The 24,255-nt window shown below is 41.6% G+C and overlaps 1 protein-coding gene across 1 annotated transcript in view; it reads right to left on the reverse strand.

Moving 5' to 3' along the window:
- Positions 1-440: 440 nt before the first annotated feature.
- Positions 441-24,255, reverse strand: part of shisa8b (shisa family member 8b) — a 45,607-nt gene continuing 21,792 nt past the window's right edge. The window contains exons 3-4 of the mRNA XM_069664108.1: positions 6,407-6,520; positions 441-1,128 (exon numbers count right to left, since the gene is read on the reverse strand). Coding sequence (XP_069520209.1) covers positions 566-1,128; positions 6,407-6,520 — 677 coding nt within the window. The 3' untranslated portion in view covers positions 441-565. The remainder of the gene's footprint in view (positions 1,129-6,406; positions 6,521-24,255) is intronic.

Genomic DNA, 24,255 nt, shown 5'->3' on the forward strand with positions numbered 1-24,255 from the left:
AGCTGCATATGTGCACCAAATGTACGTAAAAACGCATGGGCTGGTTTTTCTCATTTCCAGGCTCATTATGGAATGTTATTAACAACTGAACCTGCCCATGAGCAGGCGTGGTATTTTGCAGCTACGTGTACCAATGACCTAACCTTAACCAGAACTACTTGGCTAACACAAACCCACTGTTTATTCCTGCCAAATCTGACAGGAAACCAGCATGTTTAATCTCACCACCCACAGAATCAAACTGTTTCTCTGCTCTTTGTGGGATTTTGGTTGCTCTGTGCTTCCATTTCTCTTCCTATACGGCCTGTTCAACCACGACACCTCCACACTGTGAAGCTAAAACTGTAGCGATTGAGAACCTCTGAAGGTTGTGTGACCTACAGCAGCCTGAGAGTGATTCGTCTCCGCTGTTTTTCTCCTGAATCTCACTATTCCCACTTTTTAAAACACCTCTTTTCATCTGAAAGTTTCTTCGGTTGGATAAACTGTCCCAGACTCTGGCGTTTAACGCCAAAGACTTTTGATGGTATGTTTTGCAGTAGCTTGGTTTCTGAGGTCTTGGCACTCAGACGGTCACCTCAGTCGTACTGTGGGTGGAGTAGCTCTTCTGTCTGGCGTGTTGGTAGTAGGAGGGTTGAGATGGGTGTTGGGATAGGTGCTGCCCCTGTACATGCTGCACCTGCCTCGCTCCCTCTCCAGCTCCTCGATACATCCCTCCATAGGGCTGGTTAAAGAGTTCCTGCATGTTCTCTATGCTCTGCTGCCTCCGAGTGGAGTAGCAATGTCTACGATTGGAGCTGTGCATGTTGGAGGAGGACGTAGCGTGTCCAGGGGCAGAGGTCTGTCTGTGAACGTGGCGGGCGGCAGGCTCCCAGGCTCTGAAGGCCGAGCTCGAAAGCATCGGGTGCGTGGTGGTCTTGGGAATGTGCGAATGCTCCAGGTGGCTGGAAGGGATGGAGATGGAGAGGGGGGCTTGGAGGTCGTGGTGTGGTGACACATGCTGGTGGATGTATGACTTCTCTTTGGGCTGTATTGGCACAGGCTGGAAAGTAGGAGGTGCCACCGGCTGGTAGTGGGAGAAGTCCATGAGCGGGAAGCTCTTGTAGTAGCTCTTAGACGCACTGTGTGCTGTAATGAAGACAGGGGTGGGTGAAGACAAGTGTGAGAAAAATCACAAGGTTTATTACAGTAGAATCAGACATGATTTCTATCTCAGTTAATCGCAGAAATCTCTAAATTAAACAAAATAAAGCAAGAACATGAGCAGGTGCCAGATTATCCAGACTTATATGGAGAATTAAGATCATCATAGTTTACAGAATAACTTCCTGGTTTAACTTTTAACCTGTTAACTACCGACCAAGCGGCAACCTTTTATCTGAAAAATGAAACTTATGCAGAAGCAATCTTTGAACCCAACGGCTGTTGTCTGACGACGATATAGCCTCTGGGAGCGACAGCCAACTTTTTAGGGGTTCCGGTGTAGCCAGCAGTTAGCAATTAAGGCCAAAACTGTCTTTTCCGTGTGCTGCATTGTTTACAGTGACTAGCAACTTGAGAAGCGAGAACGTTGTTTGAGTTAAGCTACTGCATCTAAAAATGGAGTTAGCTGCCCTTGCATGTGGATTTTGTTTATAGAGATTAATATAAAGCTAAATCATCGTCAGATGACTGCTGATATGAGCTGGGATGGCTTTACGGTGGATTGTTTTTCCTGCATGCAACCAAAGCCTGCTAGTACAGGATTGGTCGTTACTACTCGGACTACAAACGCACTACAAACTGAAAGCAGAACACTTCTGATACTAAAATCTGGCACCACGTCTACAGATTCTACATTTAAAGCAGAGTCTGTAACTAGAGAATAATGCAGAATTAACAAAAACTGCAGTTCCTTGAATGGCCACTTGAGACAGGCTCAAAGTGAGTCAATTCCCACAAAAGCCCAAATGTCATACTTTACAGCAGTATTAAACATGCCTGTTATAAAAAAAACGGTTTAGAGCTAATTTCACTATTCATGACAATTTTACAGGGGTTGGATTTTTTATATTACTGACCTGTTTAAATATATTTTTATTCATATTAAGACATAATGCTATGCATGTATTGGGGTGAGGTTGGTAGGTGTAGACTAAATGTACCTGTGTTGGTGCCATTTGGATTGTTTTTCCTGTAATAAAGAGCTTGCTGTGTCCTAACATGCCTTCCAAGAAGAGTTCCTGTTTTGTCAAAGAGTGACATTCTTGTGTAATTGTATTTAAATATTAGCCCTAATAAGCAGGTATCTTTGTCTGAGCAGGCAATGCTTGGCTCGCTAACTTGTTCAGTGTTTTTTAAACAATTAAACTTGTTGCATCCTGTCCAATGGAGTCGTTGTTTTTGCTTTTCCCTGAGAAGAAAGATCATACGTTCCCAAGCTTTTATACCTTTTGTAGACTATACAATCCATCAGCTACCACCACAAATATAAACACATTCTGTGGTAAACACTGTGTTTAACTAGACGGCTAATGAATTAGCCATGGGCCTTTACTGTATAGCTTTGATGACTTAGTGCTAGCTAACCCTTTTCTCTTCTCCTGCTCCGACCTCTGGCTGTCTGGCTCCAAAAAAACAAACCAATGAGTAGCAAACTACAAGGAAGAGCCAAACATTTTAGATATGCTAATTTATTTTATTCACCCCCAAATGAAATTATAATGTCATCATTTACTCTTACCCAAGGATTATCAAATAGGAATTATAGCCAAAAATAGTTGGAGTGAACAGTGTAATCCTTTAATTTACTGTAGTCTTCTCTGTTTATAACTCTTCTCAATTAGGTCAGTTAAAGAAACTCATGCTATATTTGGCCTCTTTAAACTTGTTTATACTTAAGAGTCATTTTCAATTTGTCACAGTCTGATGCAGTTCTGAGTCACCACAGAATTAGCCTAAAATGAACTGCCAATGTGCAAACACAGAGTTTGTCATTTTAGGAACACTGGAGACTGAATCACACTTAATCCCTGATGCATTTATTAGGACCTCCCGGCTCCAAACTGTCAGCACTGTCCCCTTCTTTTGCCTAATGAAGTCTTTTAAAAAGTTTTAAAGGGGGACCATGCAACTTTTGAAAGAAGAAATTACTTATTTTTCTTGCTGCTAATGGAAACTTGAATGCTTAAGCAGTAAAACCCACACTTGCTTAATTTAATACACTGAGGAGTTTGCCGCTTCAGCCTCACTTGGTCTGGTATGACCCGTAGCTTTGGGCTTTAGTTTGCTAATGGTAGGTAGTGTTTGCTAGCTGAGTTCACTTTCATTACTTAGCCTGCTGCCTTTATGTCTCTTCTCTTCTTAAGCTACTAAAACACTATGCTTTAGCATTTATCAATGTAACTTTAAGTGCCTTTTTATTATTTTGTTAGCTTTAATAGCACAAATAAAGACTATAAAAAAATGGGAAGAAGTCCTCACAAAGGTTCAGTGCAAGCATCAGATGCACAAAAAAACAATTACATTTTCCTCCACAAATAAATGGTTATAGAAAATAGAAAAAATTGACTTTAATTGCAGTTAAAGATAATATATGTAGAGAATCAGAAGAAGGTAGAGCAGTCAGGAGGACAGGCAGGGTTTGAAGAAGATCAAAGGCGAAAGCTGGTGATTTCAGTATTTCCATTTGGTTTATGCCCTCAAGGTGAATAGTAGGAGTACTCTTCTTCTGATGGCAGACGGCAGGGAGAGCGATAAAGAGGGAGAAACCGAGGAGTGCAATGGATAGGGAGGTAAAGGTATGTGTGTCAGAATGTGGGGACATAATGTAGCTATGAAGGTTTATAAATACCCTCGCCCTGAGTACACAGTTTGCACGTGTTTGTATGAGTGTGTGTGTCATAGGCTAGCATGAATGTCACAGAGAATTATTTAAATAAACTAAAAACTGAGGTCACTGCCGCTAGCTTCCTGGCTACATGAACTGTAACCTTGTCCCTGTATGTGTTTTCATCATTTTGGTCTGAAGGTGAGTGAGTCAGTTAGTCCACTAACAACAGCTGTTGTTTTCATGGCTATGCAAAAGCAATTTTTCCAGGTACAATATTAAAAAATTGTTAATAAACTAATTCAAATAAAATCATTCAGCAATAAATGTTCATATAAAATAATGTGTTATATTTGAATACACTGTTTGCAGACCAATTTATAAGGTTGGTGATTAAGAATAACACTTCATACATTTTTGACAGTGTGTTTATCTGCTAAAACCTAAGCTGCAAATGACTGAATGTCCAGCTAACTAGCTTACTCCTTGCTAGTATCCTAGCCTTACTTCTGAAGCAAAGGATTATATTCTTAGCTAACTGCTGTTTTGTGGGGTTACAGTAGAAAAGGTCCACTTTAAGACCGACAATTCATTGTATGTTAGCAGCTCTGTTGTTCCCCTCATCGAATGTAATACTTTTCCTAACAAAAGTCATTACCAATAGTAGCTTTACGTTAGCTAAACTTGTTGATTGGTCCTTACCACAATAGCATGTTCTGCTTTATACTTATTGTGGGAAATACATACAATACAAAGTCTAAATCTAACCTCTATGTTTCTACTCCAAGTATAATGTTAAGTATCAACAAAGGGTTAAGGTAAGCCATGCTAACTATTTAGCATCTATACCCCCCACCAAAGTCATTACACGAGTTAGCATTACGTTAGTCAAACTTGTTGATTAGTCCTTATAACAATAGCCTTTTCTGTTTAAAAAATTAAACTTATTGTGAGAAATACGAGCACATCCAAATCCAACTTCTATGTTTCTACTCCAAGTATGTTTTTCTAAAATGGTTAAGGTAACCCATGTTAACTATTTAGCATATATTCTCCCCACCGAAGTCAATACAAAGTCTAAATCTAACCTCTATGTTTCTGCTCCAAGTATAATTTTCTGTATGTACCAAGAAAGGGCTAAGGTTACCCACGCTAACTATTTAGTAACACAACAATGCTCAACCGCCAATGCCTGCTACGTGGATTATTATCTGATAAGGATACTGACGTTTGGTCTGGAAGTTTTTTTATAGCAGCTATGTATCAGTTAAGGCCTTTTACTCTTTTACTCGGTTCTCATTTTAAAATTAGATGACCAGAAACATAAAAAAACTGGAGACAGAGTTTACAGCTAACGCATGTTGCCATCATCAGTTAGCTAGCAAGCTAAAAGTATAACAGTTGTCTTTTCAGTTGAAAAACAAAAGAGGCGTTTGCTGGATAAAACAACAATTTTAACTGTTTGTCTTTGTCCAAAATTACCATGAATGTACTCTAAATCAAACACACTTATCATTGTAAACTGTATATGTGCCATGCTAGATTGAAAAAGCTTGACAGGCATAGCAACAGTAATTAAGGGTGGGGATAGGGGTTGTAGCTAAAGGTCAAATGCTTATTTTTTTTCACGCCCTCTAGCGAGGCACCTTACCTTCAGAGCTACAGCGTCTATGTGTAGAAGCCTTTGCACTTACTAGACATCTCCCATTTGTATATTTAGTGTATGTAGTGTGTTCTGTGCTTGAAAATCACACTCATATTTAGTTATCCTTCCATGGATGATAAAGAAAATCTACCTTGACAAGCGTTGATTTGCCTCCAGCTCAGAAACACAAAGGATTGTTATATTCTAACAAGATGCCTGGGGTTGGATGTTCCGTACATGATTACACCTTCTGTTCAAGGACGAAAACGTGTTTGTGTGCGTGTGTGTGTGACCTTTGCTGACATTAACGGTGTGTACCATCACCTGGTAAAACCCTACAGCCTCTCCTCCAGGCTGCAGTAGCTTAGCATGTTCATCGTGAATATCAGGAGGCAAAAGTGCAGTGAACAAATAGTGACCATATATTAAGGAATCGTGAGTGTAAAGCTACAAATGTGCAACTTAAAAAAATAAGGTTGGGGAGAAAAGTTTTATTGTGGTATAGTTAAAATCAAAGTGAGGACATGAGAGGATGGTGCGTTCACTGTCACATGGTTTCATAGTTTTCAAGTTTGTCCCAGTATTTTTCCCTGTTCCCCGAGGCTGCGTTGCATAAAATACCAAACTGGTAGAGCTCTATCCTTGAAAAGATTGTTGCACAGAGATCTGTTAATAATTAAAACAATAAAATGTTCTGTTCTGTAACTCTTATTAGACAGTTTTCTAGGCCTGTCTTGGCCATGAGGAAGTTAACTGTGAAAGTATTTTATCAATCACATACAAGACACTTACCGATCGCACCACAGTGCCTAACAGGAACAGCATGTGCTTCCCTTTAAGATCAACTCCATCATCACTTGACACCTCCTGTGCTGCCATCCTACTGTACTCTAAAGTTCACTGTGTCAGGTGGAGTCAGCATCATTCTGTGTGCGTTTGTGTGTCCAACTTACCCACAGCTTTGAGGGAGGTATACTTGTTGAGTCCCACTGCGCTGTGGTTGCTGTGTGGGTGTGGAAGCCCTTGTCCGAACGGCCCGTAAGCTGAGTTATTCAGCTGGTACTGTTCTGGTGAGAGGCAAGCAGAGAGATGGGCAGAGTCAGTTGGTTAAAGTAACAATGTCTTTACAGAAACCTTCAGACAGTCTAACTCATTTTCTTTTAAAGCAAACAGATCCAGAGTTTGGAGTGTGCTTTGTTCTTTTTTCAACCAGAACCACAACCCTGCTTGGTGTTTTAAAGATGATGTAACCATACCATTGCCGATTATGCAGATGAAAAATAAACATTAAAAATGCAGGCATTGAACTGATTAACCCCGAAGGAAGCCCTGGAGCAAACTTAGCACCCCTGGGGCCCTTCTGAACAACAGTTTCTTCCGCTCCATGCGCTCTTAGAGCACCCTGTCACCTCGAGGTACCAGCATGTACAGTGCCCACAGCAGAATCAATATGGCAGCTTCATTATAATTATTCTATAGCTTCAGATCCAACTAGTACTCCTGTAGTATTGGGGTTACTGGTGTTCATTTGTATCAATCCCGTTATATTTCGTCACATTCGCACACCTACCCAACTCCATCCATCCATCCATTGTCTATACCGCTTATCCTGTTCAGGGTCGCTGGGGGGCTGGAGCCAATCCTAGCTAAGCAAGAGGCGGTGTATACCCTGGACTGATCGCCAGGTGATACATACAACTTTTCACACTCACAATTTAGAGTCACCATTTAACCTAACGAGCATGTCTTTGGACTGGGGGAGGAAGCAGGAGTACCTGGAGGGAACCCACGCATGCACGGGGAGAACATGCAAACTCCACACAGAAAGGCAGGAAGGAATTCCAACTAGGAACCTTCTAGCGATGAGGCGACAGCGCTAACCACTGCACCACCGTGCAGCCCAACTACATGACCCCCAAAACTGTACTAAAAGCATTTAGGGTCCCTCGCTCACCATGCTGAGAGTTCGTTGAAGCTGGTATTAAGTGTCTGTGCCCTGAAAAATAAAAGGCTACATTCTTGGGAGTCAGTGATTTCAATTATTTAGGGCTGGTTTTCTATCTCCAAATAGTTTTTTCACAGGAAAAAGCAATCAGAGTACAAGAAAATACAGGTGGACCTTACAAAACACTTTAAACAGAGTTTGCACAGAGCGGTGAGAGTTACTGGCTACAGAAGTGAAGAAGCCTTTTGGATGAGAGGCAAAACATCTGCAAGAACTTCAACCAAGCCGAGTTGCCTTTTGGATTAAGCTTTGAATGGTAACCTAATTTACTTTAGTTAGCTCTATGATGATTTGTGGGTACAATACATAGGCTGTATAAAAAGATGGACATGACAGCTCCCTGAAAGTGAAGCCGAAACATTTCAAGCGCCCCCTGCTGACTGGCTGCAGTATAAGTCATAAAGCCCGCCTCCTCTATGTTAACAGATGGGACATGAGTCAAACTATGAAATCAAAATACACGCCTGATAATTTTTTTTCAAACATGGTGTCTGTCATTAAAGTTAGTTCTTATGCTGATTTACGTCCAAGTGTTCATTTTTCTGACAAGTTTATTTTTAATTAGTTATTTGATGCTGTAAAAAGGATGATTGACAGCTCTGTTGACAAATACGGCTCCTGCAGCTGATCTGGATTAGCAGAATGGAGGACGATCCGCGAGAGGAAACGTAACAAACACAATCACTACAGTCATTGAAGTTTCCATACCTGTGAACGTTAACCTCAGACCAACACAAAGAAGCTGTTCTGCTGTTAAACACGCCGCCGTGCAGGATCCTTGCTGTTTTTTCAGTAAGTTAAGCGTGTGCTTTGGTTAGCGGTAGTGGCCGTATGACGTCACCATCGCAAGATGGCAGCGCCTATCGCGGGGGCTATTTTGGCATCACTTTCGTACAATGGGAGCAGATGGAGACACGCTGTCCATCTATATATACAGTCATTGGTATAATCCTGAACACAGGAGTAATTCTGCTGTAGTGGGACATAGCTGCAGGTTGGTATTCAAACCTAAATGCTATGGGGGCACACTTATCTGTAACTTTAAAGTGGAGTATTTTAAACATTTGGTGGCATGAGGTAGAAGAGGCCTTTGTCATTGTTTGGAATTTGGCCATGAACCTTCAGCTCACCATTGTTTTAACTGGTGGGAATGTGAAGTGTGAGAGCTGGATTAACAGTTAAAATGCAGTCCCTTTACCTCTAGGCTGGTGACTTTGCATGAGACAGCAGCCCCGCCCCTGACAAAGCTAAATAAACTGGGTTAATGAACAATGGAACAAACTATCTGAGATAGAGAAGCCCTGGCTATTAGCATTAATGAAGTCCACTGATGCAGCCAGCGCATTTGATGTCAGCCCCAGGAATAGATCGGCACACATGCAGCGCTCACGGATGCCAACACTAACACACACACACACACACACACACACACACACACAAACACACACACAGAGGCAACATGCTTTGTAAGGTCATTTGGATGAAAGCAACAACATCAGAGGTAATTGGAATGATCTTTTTTAACCTATTTAAAATGTGTTTTAGAGTGTGCCATACACAAGTAAATCAGCAAACTGCAGTTCCTACAATAGCCAGTTGAGGCTGGCTCCAAAAGCGAGTCAATTCCTATTCCCCGTCATGTTTTAAATGTCAACAAAATTAAGCATCTTTACAGCCTAGTACATAAAAGGGGGTCAACTTTCATACGACAGAAATGTCAAAAGATATTAAGGCTTAAAGTTGTGAATAAAAAGGGGTGTGGCCAGTTTGAATAATGGGAAGGAGCTTCTGGCTGTCTGCTAGGTGTCACCTCAGCTAATTCCTGCCACTGAACTCGGCTGTGTTTGATGCGTTGTCTCTCAATAAAAAGTAATGCAAATATTAGAAATATGACTTGGTCTGCAGTTTATTGTACTACTAATATCCAAGACGTCTCCATCTTTTAGGTGAGTGAATATATGTTAGCACTTGTTAGCAGGTATATTTTTCTGCGGCCACAACACCTAGCTTGGTAGCTTATTCAGCGTTTCAAGGTAACATTGATTTATTTTTTGCAGCGCACCTGAGATGCGTGCTAGCGAGTGTTGAGTTTAGCGTCTTAGGGTCCTATCGTCCACCCGGCACAAAGCGCCAAAGAGCACAATGCAAGTGTCATTGCTATCTTCCACCTGGGGCAGTCATCATTTTCACGCCTAGCGCCAACATTGTGTAAATAGCAAGTGATCTTGCACCACTGTTAGCGCCAATGGGTATGTATGTCTTAAAATGATGTGTGGTCAGGCAAACGGGTGGCGCATTGCTATCTTGAGGACGCAGAAAGCGACAGCGCCATAGACCAATAAAAACCTGGTCTAAAGTCTATGGCGCAATCTGTGTTTGCTATGTAGAGGGCGCATTATGGACATACATCGGAGAGTGAACAACACGAGTCTCTGCTTGTCACTCACATAGCACAGCAGCACTTCTACTCATAAGGAAAAAGTGTGTTTGCAGATACAGTGAAAAAACATTTAAGGGAAAGACAACAACAAGCTTTGGTTTCCCTCGTCTCCTTAAATCACGATACTGCTTTCGGTTTGTTACAGATCTGCTGAGAAGTGCAAGGAAGACGTTTACAAGCTCAGCACTGCCTCCACACACACCTCCCTCACCTCAGGGTGATGGTCAGGGAGACCGACACAAAGCTCTCCATAATGCGCGGTGTCCAGTTTATGTAAGAAGAATGACTGAACTGCACCGGGCTCTTAAAGGTAATGAGAGCTGACACTCTGATTGCTTTGATTCATATTAGCCAAAAACACGCCTATGAATAATCCAGGGACTTAAACTAACCTCTTTGCGCCTCGGTTTGCGCCCAGATTGTGCGCCGTCTTACTAGGAAAAGTGCGCCAGACGCCCTAAATCACTTAGACCATGCGCTTTAAACACACTCTATTGGTTTCACTCAAAGTGTAAACCAGCCTACTCACTGCTTTAACCACACCCTCGACCTTGTTCTAGCTTATGGCCTTGAAACCGAAAACTTAATTGTCTTCCCACAAAATCCTCTTTTATCAGATCACTATTTAGTAACATTCGATGTCCTATTAACCGACTACTCTCCAGTTAACAAAAATGTACTCACAAGATGTTTGTCTGATAGGACTGTAGCTAAATTTAAGGAAACAATTCCAGCTGCTTTTAATTCTTTACCACATCTGTTTACTACAGAAAGCTCTTATGCTAATGTTAGTCCCTCTCAGCTTGATCAATTTGTTGATAGTACTGCAGGTTTGCTGAGAAGTACTCTAGACTCGATTGCCCCCTTAAAAAAGAAGATTATTAAACGACAGAGGCTAGCTCCATGGTATGACTCAGAAACCCGTAACTTGAAGCAAATGTCGCGTAAATTTGAAAGAATGTGGCGATCCGCCAAAACAGAAGAGTCTCGTTTACTCTGGCAAAATAGTCTTAATAAATACAGGAAGGCCCTACGGCATGCTCGAGGTGTCTACTACTCCTCCCTCATAGAAGAACATAAAAACAATCCCAGGTACCTTTTCAGCACTGTAGCCAGGCTGACAGAGAGTCACAGCTCCACTGAGCCAAGTATTCCTATAGGCCTCAGCAGTGATGATTTCATGAGCTTCTTTAATGACAAAATCCTAAAGATAAGAGACAAAATTTGTAACCTCCTGCCGTTAACTGGTGCAGATGTATCTTTGGAAACTGCTCAAAAACCTGATGTTTACCTTGACTGTTTTTCTCCAATTGACCTTCCTGAGCTAAATTCTCTGATATCTTCATCTAAACCATCAACCTGTCTTTTAGACCCGATTCCAACCAAGCTGCTTAAGGAAGTCTTTCCCTCAATTAGCACTTCTTTACTAGATATGATCAATATGTCTTTATCGACGGGCTATGTACCCCAGCCTTTTAAACTAGCTGTAATTAAGCCACTTCTTAAAAAGCCTACCCTAGATTCAGGCACCTTAGCTAACTATAGACCTATATCTAACCTTCCTTTTATCTCAAAGATCCTTGAGAAAGCAGTCGCTAATCAATTATGTGACTTTCTTCATAACAACAGTTTATTTGAGGACTTTCAGTCAGGATTTAGAGTCCACCATAGCACTGAGACAGCCCTTGTGCGAGTTTCAAATGATCTACTTACTGCTTCAGACAGAGGACTTCTCTCTGTACTCGTCCTGTTAGATCTTAGTGCCGCTTTCGACACGATAGACCATCACATCCTGTTACAGAGACGAGAACATTTAATTGGCATTACAGGATCTGCACTAAGTTGGTTTAAATCTTATCTATCAGATCGATCTCAGTTTGTTAATGTTCATGATGTGTCCTCTATGCAAACCAAAGTTAGTCATGGAGTTCCACAAGGTTCTGTGCTCGGACCGATTCTTTTTACCTTATATATGCTTCCTCTGGGTAATATCATGAGGAAACACTCCATTAATTTTCATTGTTATGCAGATGATACTCAATTATACTTATCTATGAAGCCAGATGAAACCAATCAGCTATCTAAACTAGAAGCATGCCTTAAGGACATAAAGATCTGGAAGACTAGAAACTTTCTGCTACTTAATTCAGACAAAACTGAAGTTATTGTGCTCGGCCCAAAACACCTTAGAGACTCTTTCTCTAATGATATAGCTGCCCTAGATGGCATCAGCCTGGCATCCAGCACTACTGTTAGGAATCTGGGAGTTCTATTTGATCAGGATATGTCCTTCATCTCCCACATAAAACAAATATCAAGGACAGCCTTCTTTCATCTTCGCAACATAGCAAAAATCAGACACATCTTGTCTCAAAACGATGCAGAAAAACTAGTCCATGCATTCGTTACTTCCAGGTTGGATTATTGTAACTCGTTACTATCAGGCTGCCCTAATAAGTCACTAAAAACTCTGCAGCTGGTACAAAATGCTGCAGCACGTGTGCTGACAAGAACTAGGAAGAGAGATCACACCTCTCCTGTATTAGCCTCTCTGCACTGGCTTCCTGTAAAATCTAGAATAGAATTTAAAATCCTTCTTCTTACTTACAAAGCTCTTAATGGTCAGGCACCATCATATCTTAAAGAGCTCATAGTGCCATATTACCCCTCTAGAACATTGCGCTCCCAGGATGCAGGCCTGCTTGTGGTACCTAAAGTCTCTAAGAGTAGTGTTGGAGGTAGAGCCTTCAATTACCAGGCCCCCCTCCTCTGGAACAATCTACCAGTCAAGGTCCGGGAGGCAGACACCCTCTCTTCTTTTAAGAGTAGACTTAAAACTTTCCTCTTTGATAAAGCTTATAGTTAGGGCTGGCTCAGGCTTGGACTAGCCCATAGTTATGCTGCTATAGGTTTAGACTGCCGGGGGGATCTGACACACCAAGCTTCTCTCTCTCTCTCTCTCTCTCTCTCTCTCTGACTCTCTCTCTCTCTCTCTCTCTCTTCCTCTCTCTCTGACTCTCTGTCTCTCTCTATCTCTATCTGTCATATTAATGCAGCTCATTAACTCTGTATTTTCTGGTCCCATTAACATTACTAACCACATATCTTCCCGGGAGTTCTTGTGCTCCCTTGTCTTGAAGGTTCCTGAGGATCGTTGCTGCAGACCACCTGCTGCTGTGGACCTGCTCGACTGCAACACCTACTAACATCAGCCTTCCCCATAGTATCATTATTGTTGCTGCTAATGCTAATAGTAGACCTGTTGACTTCAACTGTTACAATTACGATTACCTCAGCCTTTATCGTTACTCTGCTTCTCTCGCTAATTTATTTATTTATTTATTTATTTAGCCAATCTTCACCCTAGTCTACCACTATTATTGGCATTGTAACCATAAGTATGTGTCTGTTGTTGTTCATGTAACAAGGACATATGTTGTTGTGGTAACAAGAACATATGTTGTTGTTGCTCTCTTTGCCTGTCTCTATCCTGCATCTCCTTCTATCCCATTTCCAGCCCATCCAGTCGAGGCAGATGGCTGTTCAACATGAGTCTGGTTCTGCTCGAGGTTTCTGCCTGTTAAAAGGAAGTTTTTCCTTGCCAATGTGCCGAATTGCTAAGTGCTACTCATGGTGGATAGGGCCTTCTGTGTTTTTTAGTCAAAGTAACAAACTACTTCAGTCTGCAACCACCACAAATAGAAATGTATTCTTTGGAAAACAGTGTTATTAACTAGCTAATTAGCCAGCAGATGGATTAGCCTTATACGTGCTGCACAATACAGTGTTGCTAACCCCTCGCTCCTCTCCAACTCAAGTCTAAATTAATGGGTGATGTCACCATGGCTACGTCCATTTCTCACATACAGTCGAGGGCAAATGTCAAGTCTATTGGTGCATATGCATGCATGTTTTCAGCAGGGAGAAGCACATCATTAGACACAGAAGATTATATTACATCTGTGACTGTCAGTGATTAGAGAGAGGTGAACATGGGACAAGTTATGAATACTAATCGCTGCACAGCACACAAGACACACATTAGAGAGTCATGTGTGACTTAAAGAGAGGCAGAGCCGGAGAAAGAGAGAGAGAGAGACGTGGAGGATGGAGGTGGCAGCAGGAGTAAATGAGAAAATGATCCTGAAGCCAGAGGCAGAGGAAAATGTCAGGAGTTAGTCCTTACAGTAACAACATTTACACTTACAACTCTGAGCCTCTACCTTAATCACTGTTCACACACGCACGCACACACACGTCAATGTGCAGTGCGCTGTCGTTTAAGCTGATTAGCTGTGGAGTGTGTGTGTGTATGATCAGTGTATCATCCAGTGTAATTCGGTGGTGCTGACCTCTCAGAATATGCCAGATTAGTGGATTATGAGGAAAAAGTCCTTTTCATGCTGTCATCATCATCATCATTATCACTACTTTCATCATCACCAGCATCATCATCCACCCACTTCTCATCACTATCTTCATCTTCTTTTGTTCATCTTGACGTCGAATGAGACACACAGATTCTGTATATTCATTTACGGTAACATACAGTACACACGGTATATCCTATAAAAGTAAGCAAATCTCAAACAATCAGCCCTTTCTGTTTTTGCCTGTATCTTGTAAAATGATGTTAAAGGTATTTGTTTTTTTAAAGTGGGGTGGTATGAGGTACTTACTAACAGTAGATGATGGTCAGCAGAGCCTCATTTTAGAGAAGCTGGTCCGTGTACCAACAAGGAAGCTAAACTATGTACCACTGTAAATGGGGCCACTGATACACGTAATTTAGCCACTTTAAAAAAATAAATTCCATATAAAAGAAATATTTCAGCTTACGTTTTCTGACATCAGAAAGCCCTTTCCTCTGGGACTATGTTTTGAACCAAACAATGGCTCTGTATTACTACGCATCAGACATGTGGACTTGAGTCACGGTGACTTGGACTCGAGTCGACTCGAGTCACTGTTTGAGACTTGACATGACAAAAAATAAATGACTTGAGACTCGACTTGGACTTAGAGCCCTGCGCAGGACTGTCTTCTTAATCCCGCTCCCCTTGAACTGCAATGTGTGTTTTCCACTCCCGCCCACTTCCGCACAGATTCTGACCATTCCCGCCCGTACAATAGAGTTCCATTGATTTTGTGTCTTTTCCCGTCCCGCGGGGAATAAACGTTATTGTATTTTTTAGTATTAATAAAGAGAGGCGCAATGCGTATACTTGGGTGATTCCAAAAGACGAGGAAAAGCGCATGGACCAAAAATAGCCAGAGGCCGACACAAAGCTCTCCATCGTGCTCGCTCATTCTGGTGCGCACTCTCTCTAATATAGCCTACATGCGAGACAGACAGACAGACACACATACACACATAAATAAGAGGTAAATTTATTATAATCCTCAAACATAACTAGCTGTGGCACTGACAATCATGCCCACAGATATTAATACACTGTCCAGCATTACGCACGCACAGCCATGTGATCCAGCAGCAACAATAAGTCAATAAACATTTACAGCATTTACATTTGTTTTTGCTTTGATTACATTTATTTCACTGAATATCAATAATTATGATACAGATACGATTCATTGTCATACTTTTTGAACAGGTTATATAGACTTCACTTGACTTGACATAACCTGTGACTTGCCCCAAAAAAAATGACTTGAGACTTACTTGGGACTTGAGCAAAGATAATAAACTTTACAGGAAATGGTACAAACAAATAAATAGATAAGAACGCTCATGCTGATGTCCTCTACGCCCGTGTGCAAACACCCATACCAAAAAGCAATCAGGACATATTAATGACTCCATCTGCTTGGCCAAACCCTTTTCTAGGGTACAAGTTTTCCGTGCTTGCGTAATGGAATAAGTGTGTTAGAGTGTGTGCATCACTGTGTGCAGACCGATACATAAAACAGGAAGTGAGGGAATTAGGGGAGGTTGTGGTTTGTGGATGTTAAAACTCCAGCATGGCTGCACCCGTTAATTTCACCATTAGGCACCTCCAAGTGAACGTCTAGCACTGGGATCTTTTAAGTGCAGAACAGGAGAGCAGGAACGCCGCTTAATCAGTTACATCGTGTCTTCTCTCTCTCTGTGGGAACTGGAGGCAGCGGACGATTAAGGTAAAGATCTGACCTCCTTTTTGTGTCATTTGTCAGAAGGAATCAGGTGTGTTGAAACAAGCCGACAAATCTTAGGGATGAAGAGAACTATTAGGTCCAGAGACAGGTAGGTGTAAATGAGTGAGAATATTTGGGAGTAAGAATACCCCACTTAATAAAAAAAATGTTTTAATAACTTCAAGTATGTCTTAAGAAAATGTGTCTCTACTGGAAGGACAACTCATCATACTTCTCTTAAATATTGGGCCTCTGTAGATGGCATTTTATCATGTTTCTCTTCTTAAAGGGCACCTTATTCATAGAACACACTAGAAGGTTTTCATTTAAATAAATGTCTGTTAAGTCTCTATCTATCGCTGAATGAGGTAACACAATGGTGTATGAACCCACTGATGAAAGCCTCTGCATTTGCAGTATTACAGACTGGGTGTCTGGTGCAACTTTTGTGGGAAAAATCACAAGCGGCGCCCAGTCAGTTTTCCATCAGCCAGCAGTGATTGGTCTGCCAGAGACGATAGGCGGAGCTAAGCGGCTGCTTTTCTGGTCTCAAATTTGACGCTCAGCTGAAGGCAAACGGAAAAGGAAGTCGACCGTCAGCGAGGAAAATCAAAAATTACAACCGTTACAAAGGGAGCCAACCGTAGATGTCTGGTTATCTGGGAACCACATCACGCTAGTATGCCCCCGCAAACCAGCCATGTTGCAGTTTACATCTTTCAGTGTAATTTTGTCAGAGTCCGGGAATTTATGTGTATATCTGTAAGAATAAGTAGAGAATAGAATTGACTATTAAAACCAATTAACAGCATCAACTGGCCTACATTAAACAGGAAAGATTTCACCACCATCATTTGAAGGCGGGACATGATATGACATGACATGATAGATCGAACAGGTTCGCAAGGGGTTGATCGAGGGGAAAATTGTCCTCTAACTAATAGAAAATGGTGTTTTATTCTATCTGAAAAGAAAAACAAATCAGATGTAATAAAATTACCTCAAGCAATACTGAGATATTATGTTAATAGGAAAAGGATAAATAGGTCTCACTGCAGCAAAATAAAGTCGAGGTGAAATGAAAAATGTCATTTTAGATCCTTTTTAATCCTTTTAAATCACATCCTCCTCTATTTGATGATATAGGCCAAAAAAAATACAGAAAATCAATTTCTTCGTATTCTTGTTTGTATTCTAATATCCCGTGTGCTTACGTAGGCTAGAACCAACCAATTTCAACCAATCAATCTGCAACATTTAGCCGCAGAGCACCAAGAATGCTCGGTCAGTTAGCTAGCTACTGCGCTGTGGAGAATGTCTGTCTACACCCACTTCTCAACGATCAAATCAAATCCCTCTGATGATATGTCCCGCCTGCACGTCCTGTTTCACTCGGAAATACATCACGATACGGAAGCTAGATACTCTCGAAATGCCGTTTCAGCTCGACTTTAAGATGGTAACCGCCACATTGTTTGACTTGGCAACAACAGTGGGCCAGCTCTCTACTGGAAATAGCCCTGATGGAGTGGTCCGTGGCCCGAATGCATGGAGCTTCCATTAAGACTCTCCGGGCATGCAATGCAGCTTACAAGGCAGTTAAAGAAATGACACAGCGTGATCGACCTTAATATGTTGTTAAACTTTTGTTTTAGGGTTGAGAGATCTGGGGTGGGGCGTATATTGGTTGCCGGGGTGGGGGGTGAATAAGGTACAAAATATAAGTTGTGTAATGTTTTTTCTATGCAAACTTTTTTCAATAAAAAATTGATCAAAAAAAAAAAAAAAAAGGATAGGATAGGATAAATAAAGTGAAGTCACAGTGACCTTGAACCCTTAACCGCCAAAATTCACCGGTTCATCCTTGAGTCCAAAAGGATGCTTGCACCAAATTTGAAGATACTCCCTCAAGGCTTCCTGAGGCATTGCATTTATAAGAATTGGGTAGTAATATTGGGCATTAGAGTTCCACGACCTTTTACAGGACATTATGATGTTGACCTTTGACCTTTTTGGTATAAAATGACATCACTGCATAATGTTTTGTTCTATTATACATTTATAAGTAACTTTGTCATAATTTTCCCATGAAGAAGGTTTTAACATACAAGGAATGTGGCTTGGTGTTTTGGTGCAGAACAATGGACTGTTAATGGTAAATACTGTCGTGGCGAAATAAGCACGGAAACCCAATCAAGCAGGAGAAGGTCAGGAAGCTCAGTTGCAAAACAAAACCATATATGGTGGTCTGGGAACAGTACACTTGGGAAACAAGGTTGAACACACATTAAGCGAGAGATCATGTCAGGATGACAGAAGAACTTAGTGTTCCCAGTAAAGATAGTATCAATAGCCAAAAGTGTCCACTCACACACTCACAGAGGTTGACGTCAATGAAGGGCTATAACTAGATGAGGAAATTGAGAGTCTGTCAGTCTGTCTGATAATAATAATAGATGTGAGGTGGTTGAACTGTGTATTGCATCTTCAATAACCCCGCAAAGGCTGCAGTTATGATCCTGTGTTAAGTCTCGTTTATCATCGTCATCGAGAAAATCTTCAACGATACTTATACAGTGCTTTTCTAGTCTTTGCGACCACTCAAAGCTCCTTTAACACTACATGTCACATTCATTTACTGATGGCTACCTAAGGTGCCCAAATGTCAATCAATCATCACATTCATACCCGAGCAATTTGGGATTCAGTGTCTTGCCCAAGGACACTTCGACATGTAGCCTGAGGGAGCTGGGGATCAAACCTCCGATCTTCCGATTGAGAAACGACCAACTCTACCACTGAGCCACAGCTGCCCAATAAACACAGCTGTAGAAATCACAGTGACCTTTGTCAACTCAGTTCATCCTTAAGTCCGTGTGAACGTGTGCGTTAAATATGAAGATACATCCTCCATTCACAAGACGAGCAGAAAATAATGCCTCGGCTCACAACCATCCTATGCAGAAGTAATCTATCTTCCATGAGCTATCCAAGAGGGCATGCTGAGGCCTTGCTGCTTCTTAAAGAAGACCATCTTTTTTTTTTGTCTGACAAAAAAATAGGCAGAGAAAAAGGAAAACCAATTTAAAGTATTCTTATGATTGTGTTATAATGGCAGAGCTTCTGGCTTCTCTGTAGTTTTCTTTCAGAAGATAGAGGGTATTGCTGTTGGATTTTGAGATGACAGGAAGAAAATATATTTTTGGTTAACTGCAGACGCACAAATGACGCACAAGCAAGAGTGGAGACGTTTAGATTGAAAACCAACTTGAGGTCAGAAACGTAAAAGAAGAGAAAGTTTTTAGGAGATGTTGAAGGAGTTTTTGATCCAATGGGATTCTCTCTCACAGACACAAGTACACGCACACACCTATACCCTCAGCCCGCTGTTTACACTGCCTCGCTTTTGTGAGTGCTCAAGACCGTGAAACACCAAGAAAAGCAGTGAGGCCAACACGTGTCCCTGCATATAATGAGCGTTTTTGTGTTCAAAATGTGCATGTCTAAGTGTGTGTCTGTGTGTGAAACGACATGAAAGCAGTCTTAAGTGCCGTGGGGAAAGCGATAAAGGAGAGGGAGCGTTGCAGGCCGGCTGTCATCACTAAGATAAAATATGAACATGAGAGAATAAAGCGAGTACGTCTGTCAGATCGTATGTTTAAAGTCTTTATGTGTCATCATTTACTGCAGCAGAGTCACAGCAGACAAACACATCCTCCTCCCACCCCCACGTATTTTATAATCCTCGCTTTGTGCGATCTGCTGAGTCGTGGTACACATGCCTTTTGTCAGAATAATCAACATGACACGAGCGAGGGAGCAAAGATTCAAAGTGAGATCATTAATTTACAGGAATAAGTGGTTTAAATCTCATGGCCCCGAGGGAAGAGTTTAGACAGCAGGGAAGCATTTAGGAGGAGGCGAGCGCTCCAAAAGCAACTCTTTAGTCAGCTGGGAAAAAACGAAATAAAAGCAGGAGAGTAAACGGTGTAATTTGTGTTACGAAGAGTGATTTGTTACTGGGTCATGCTACAGCGCTTCTGCAGTCGTCTTTGATAAATAGGTCAGCGCTTTTGGCTTCAAGCTTTCTTTCTGCAATGACTCATGTTTGTTGGTGACTTTTAGACCAAAATATTTCTGCTTCCTGTCCCCAGTTAGCATGTAAATCACTCAAACTGGGTCTGGCCGTTAACGTTTCTGACATTTCAAACCTTTAAATTCACAGTGAAACTGAAGTGAGAGCATCTCCGGCTTCAGTGTTGTCGCATACATCCCAGTGTTACACAACATGCAGTTGGAGTTTAAGCTACCAGAGGAACTTCAAACCCTGAAGTGAGATTGGGTTGCTCACAGTTAGCATGACTTAGCGAATATGGCACGATATGGAGCCGTAGGGAGCTGTTGGCCTCATTGTTTGATCAGGAGATAGAAGATAAAGTTCAAATGAAACATTTCGACTACTACCACGCAATGTTAACAAACTTGACACTTTGTCTTATGATATTGTCTTGCTAGCTACCTACAAGCTAACGGTTAAGTGTGGTTATACATGACTGGCGGGTAAGAAAGTCACCCCAACTCACATTTGATTGGATAAATGTTCCTGCCCAAAAGCTTAAGAGAAGACTTTTTTGTTTAACAGGAAAATAAAACGGGGATTTGGATACTAACACACTCTTAGTTTTTGGAGTCACGTGACTTGACTCAGACTTGAGTCACAAAGCCGGTGGACCCGTGAAGACCTCTAATTGCACCTGCAGATTTGCATATCATTAAAGACTGATCTATCACATTTGTTGCAGGTCTGTGTTGTGCAATTCTAGTTGGTTATGAATTTATTATTTAGTTATCAGTGTTGGGTAACATTACTTTTAAAAGTAGCGCGTTAGAGTACTTTTGCATTACCAAAAATTAAAACTCCCTTTGTGCCTTGTTACGCATGTTGGTTATATTGTCAGGACGGCGTGGAGCTGACTGTACCTCTACCTTTGAATGTATTGACTCTACCATCATTGCATAGCCTCGTTTACGGCCCATAATCTGTAACTCTGCAGCCTAATAACAGGAACGACTGCCGCAATATAACCTTTACAGCTCTTTTTTATGCTAACAATCTGACAGTGAACTGGGCAGAGGCAGACAGTATTAGGCACAGCTCTTTCCATGAAAACAACACAGGTTCTTAGTCCATGTCCACAAGTACACTGGTATTTTTCAAAACGTAGCTTTTTCTCTGTGTTTTGGCACAAACGCCATTTTAGGTCACTGAAAACACATCTTTTGAAAACCCTGGCCAGGGTGAACTCTCCGTTCCCACGGAGACGTGTAGACGGGGTAAACAGTGTTTTTGGCTTGTGATGTTTGGCTGTGCGCCGTTATGTCCTTTGTATGGCGTCACAACTGAGGCGACATTCCTTGTAAATGATGGACATGACAAAAACAGTGATGCTTAACAGGACTTTGTACATGTTTACACATATATGTACAGTTACTCGTCTACTATATTGAGGAACAAAGGCGTTGGAATAGATTTTTTCAGACGTTTGACGGGCTGCGATTCTTCTTCTTCTTCTTCTTTTGGTTACATCGCCGCCTGTTGGTGTGGCATTCTCATGACAGCGTTCCAGTTGTGTTTTTGCGTTTTGTTTTTTATAACCGTGCTTGTGTGGATGGGGTTTTTTTTGGTTTGTTTTCAATAATACCCGTATAATATAATAATAATAATGGCCTTAGTCCCACCAGTATTGTGGAGCTGCGTTTAGCTGCACATGCTTCTTCACATTTGAAGTTGAGCTCTTCACAGCTGACTAGCACTTATCTTCCAGATACAACTTCTTGTTCTTGCCCCTTTTTCCCCAAAATTCTGAACAATGGGAATATTTCCACAAAGTAAACGCTGTCCTCTCTGCCACCTTGCTAGTTGAATTAGGTAGCTTCACATGCGCACTGACACAGCTGTGTTTACCTTCTGCTGGTGCGCAGCTACCTGCCAAGAAGTAGGAGAGAAACAAAAACAGTGCTTTGGGGATTTTCTATTTTTGTGGCGACAAAAGGAAAAAGGGAAATACAACTTTTTTTTTTTCAGTATCAGATTCCTTTTGATGGAAAAGAAACTAAATAACAGATTACTTGAATTGCAAAAGTAACGCATCATGTTACTCATTGCCACAAGAAAGTAATCCGAGTATTCTAACGGATTACTTTGTAATGTGTTACCGCTAACACTGATAGTTACATAATGTTATTTTGATGTGTCAACCACAGAAAGAAGGGCAGTTGGCCTTTAAACAAGTACCTCTAATCAGTTCAAATGTATCACTGTGTGTAATGAGCATTACTTTTTCCAAAGCCTGTCTGCGATCTTATCTGCTGTGGAAAAACCAATACTGTTTATCTGATCTCTGCCCAGCAATCTATGTCGCATTCCACTTTCTGCTGTGGCTCAATTAGGCAACATTTTGTCATACATCTAGTCTTTGCGTACATTGTGAGACATCTTAAATTCACATGATCCCAAATAAAGCAGAAGAGAGTTCAGACGCGACTGTATCAGGGTGAACAGAGGATTTCTGACAGACTGAGGTGATTCATGATGTGAAGCAGTGATGTGTCGACCCTTAAATGTCAACCCATGACCTTCCTTAAAAACATGAGATGACCAAGAACCAATTCATGTGTGGACTAATATCAGGTGACGTATTATCAGTTGTTCTCCAGGCAAAGTTAACTTTTTCCTCTCAGACAGTAACCTGTCACGGGGAGTTCTCATGCGATACGATGAGGATTTCACTTTGTTGTTTTGTCGGAACTAAGCAGCCCGCTGGACAAGGTTTTTTTTTTGCCGTCTGATTTTATTGCTCACAAACAGCCAGCGGACATTTAGTGGGTGTAACGTGCATGAATATGGAACAGATTTGCATCAATAAGTGTTACCATCAACACTGATGTCCCTGCCAAGTGTACTGCCTCCCGCTACTGTCGCTCCACATTAAAAAGTGGACTATTAATGTCCCACACCTACATTTACTTACATATATTTCATTCAACCACAACGTTCTGCTACATGCCCTTTTACAAGTCCCTATCATGTGCTTAAAAAACATCCAGTATTTGTAGGACGTCTGGCCCCCCAGAGGCTGCTGGGTGATCGTTTCAATCCTCAAGCGCTCGCTGGTTCTCAGCAGTGGGAGATTTAAAATTCCTCTGTTCGCTGTCGACGACTACACAAGGCTTAAACCTTTTTGAGGGCAGCAACAGGAGAAGCAGCAGGAGCGAGCTCATAAACGAGGGAGAAATGGGGAATAAAGAGAACTATGTCAGGTGTCAAGGTCAATAATAAGCTATGTGTTGTCATTTTTGAAATACACAGAGTAGACACGAAACATTTATACGTGGCTACCTGTGATTGACAAATCATGGCCTCAGCGGCCTGCCGACCAGTGTAGATGTGTATCAGTCCACCACCTCATCTAAATATTTTCCCTTCCTGCTCAAAAACAAAAAAACCAGGCAACAGCAAAAATTGCAAATTCAAAGCTTTAAAACACGAGTCAACAAACCAATAGTCCAAACCACGGGCAGCTACATCCACTCCTTTTATACAGTATATGGCACATACCTCCAAAGTGTTGGCTGCCTGCTTGTTAAACCTAAACCAGGACCTTTACGTTTACATGTATGTTCTTATGCTATATTGTCACAAGCCCTTTTTACACTGTCAGACCAAGTTGGGATTTAAACGCCTCTGTTATGTTCCGTCTTCTATGTAAAACGCTCGGAGGCGGAATGGAAGTCGTTCCGCTTCTGAGCCGGCATCGGAGGTAGCAACAGAGGCGTAACGGCCTCTGTGTAAACAGCCGAGCCGGCAGGGCCGAACAGCACCGTGTGTGTGTGTATTTCACATTTCGCTGTTTGTTTACACCTCACGCATGTTTTGCTTCCGCAACGCCGGACAGCTTTATGCTGACATTGCTTGGTTCAATGTAAAATGGCAAAGGGTGCATGGTGGTGGAACTTCGTTACAGCGCTGAGTAAAAAGGGCTATAGTCTAAAATGCTTGCAGATGACTCTTAGACTTGTTAAAACCATGTTTGAAAAAGTTTTTTAAACTGGGGTTGTTAAAGGGATAGTTCTGATTTTTTGAAGTGGGGTTCTATGAGGTACTTATCAATAGTATGCGTACACGTACAGTAGATAACAGTTAGCTTGTTCCCTGCTAGCCG

This window comes from Semicossyphus pulcher, unplaced genomic scaffold (genome assembly GCF_022749685.1).
Source record: "Semicossyphus pulcher isolate SPU_LCO1_2020_fin unplaced genomic scaffold, fSemPul1.0.p SCAF_16, whole genome shotgun sequence".
In the NCBI taxonomy this organism is placed as follows: Eukaryota; Metazoa; Chordata; class Actinopteri; order Labriformes; family Labridae; genus Semicossyphus; species Semicossyphus pulcher.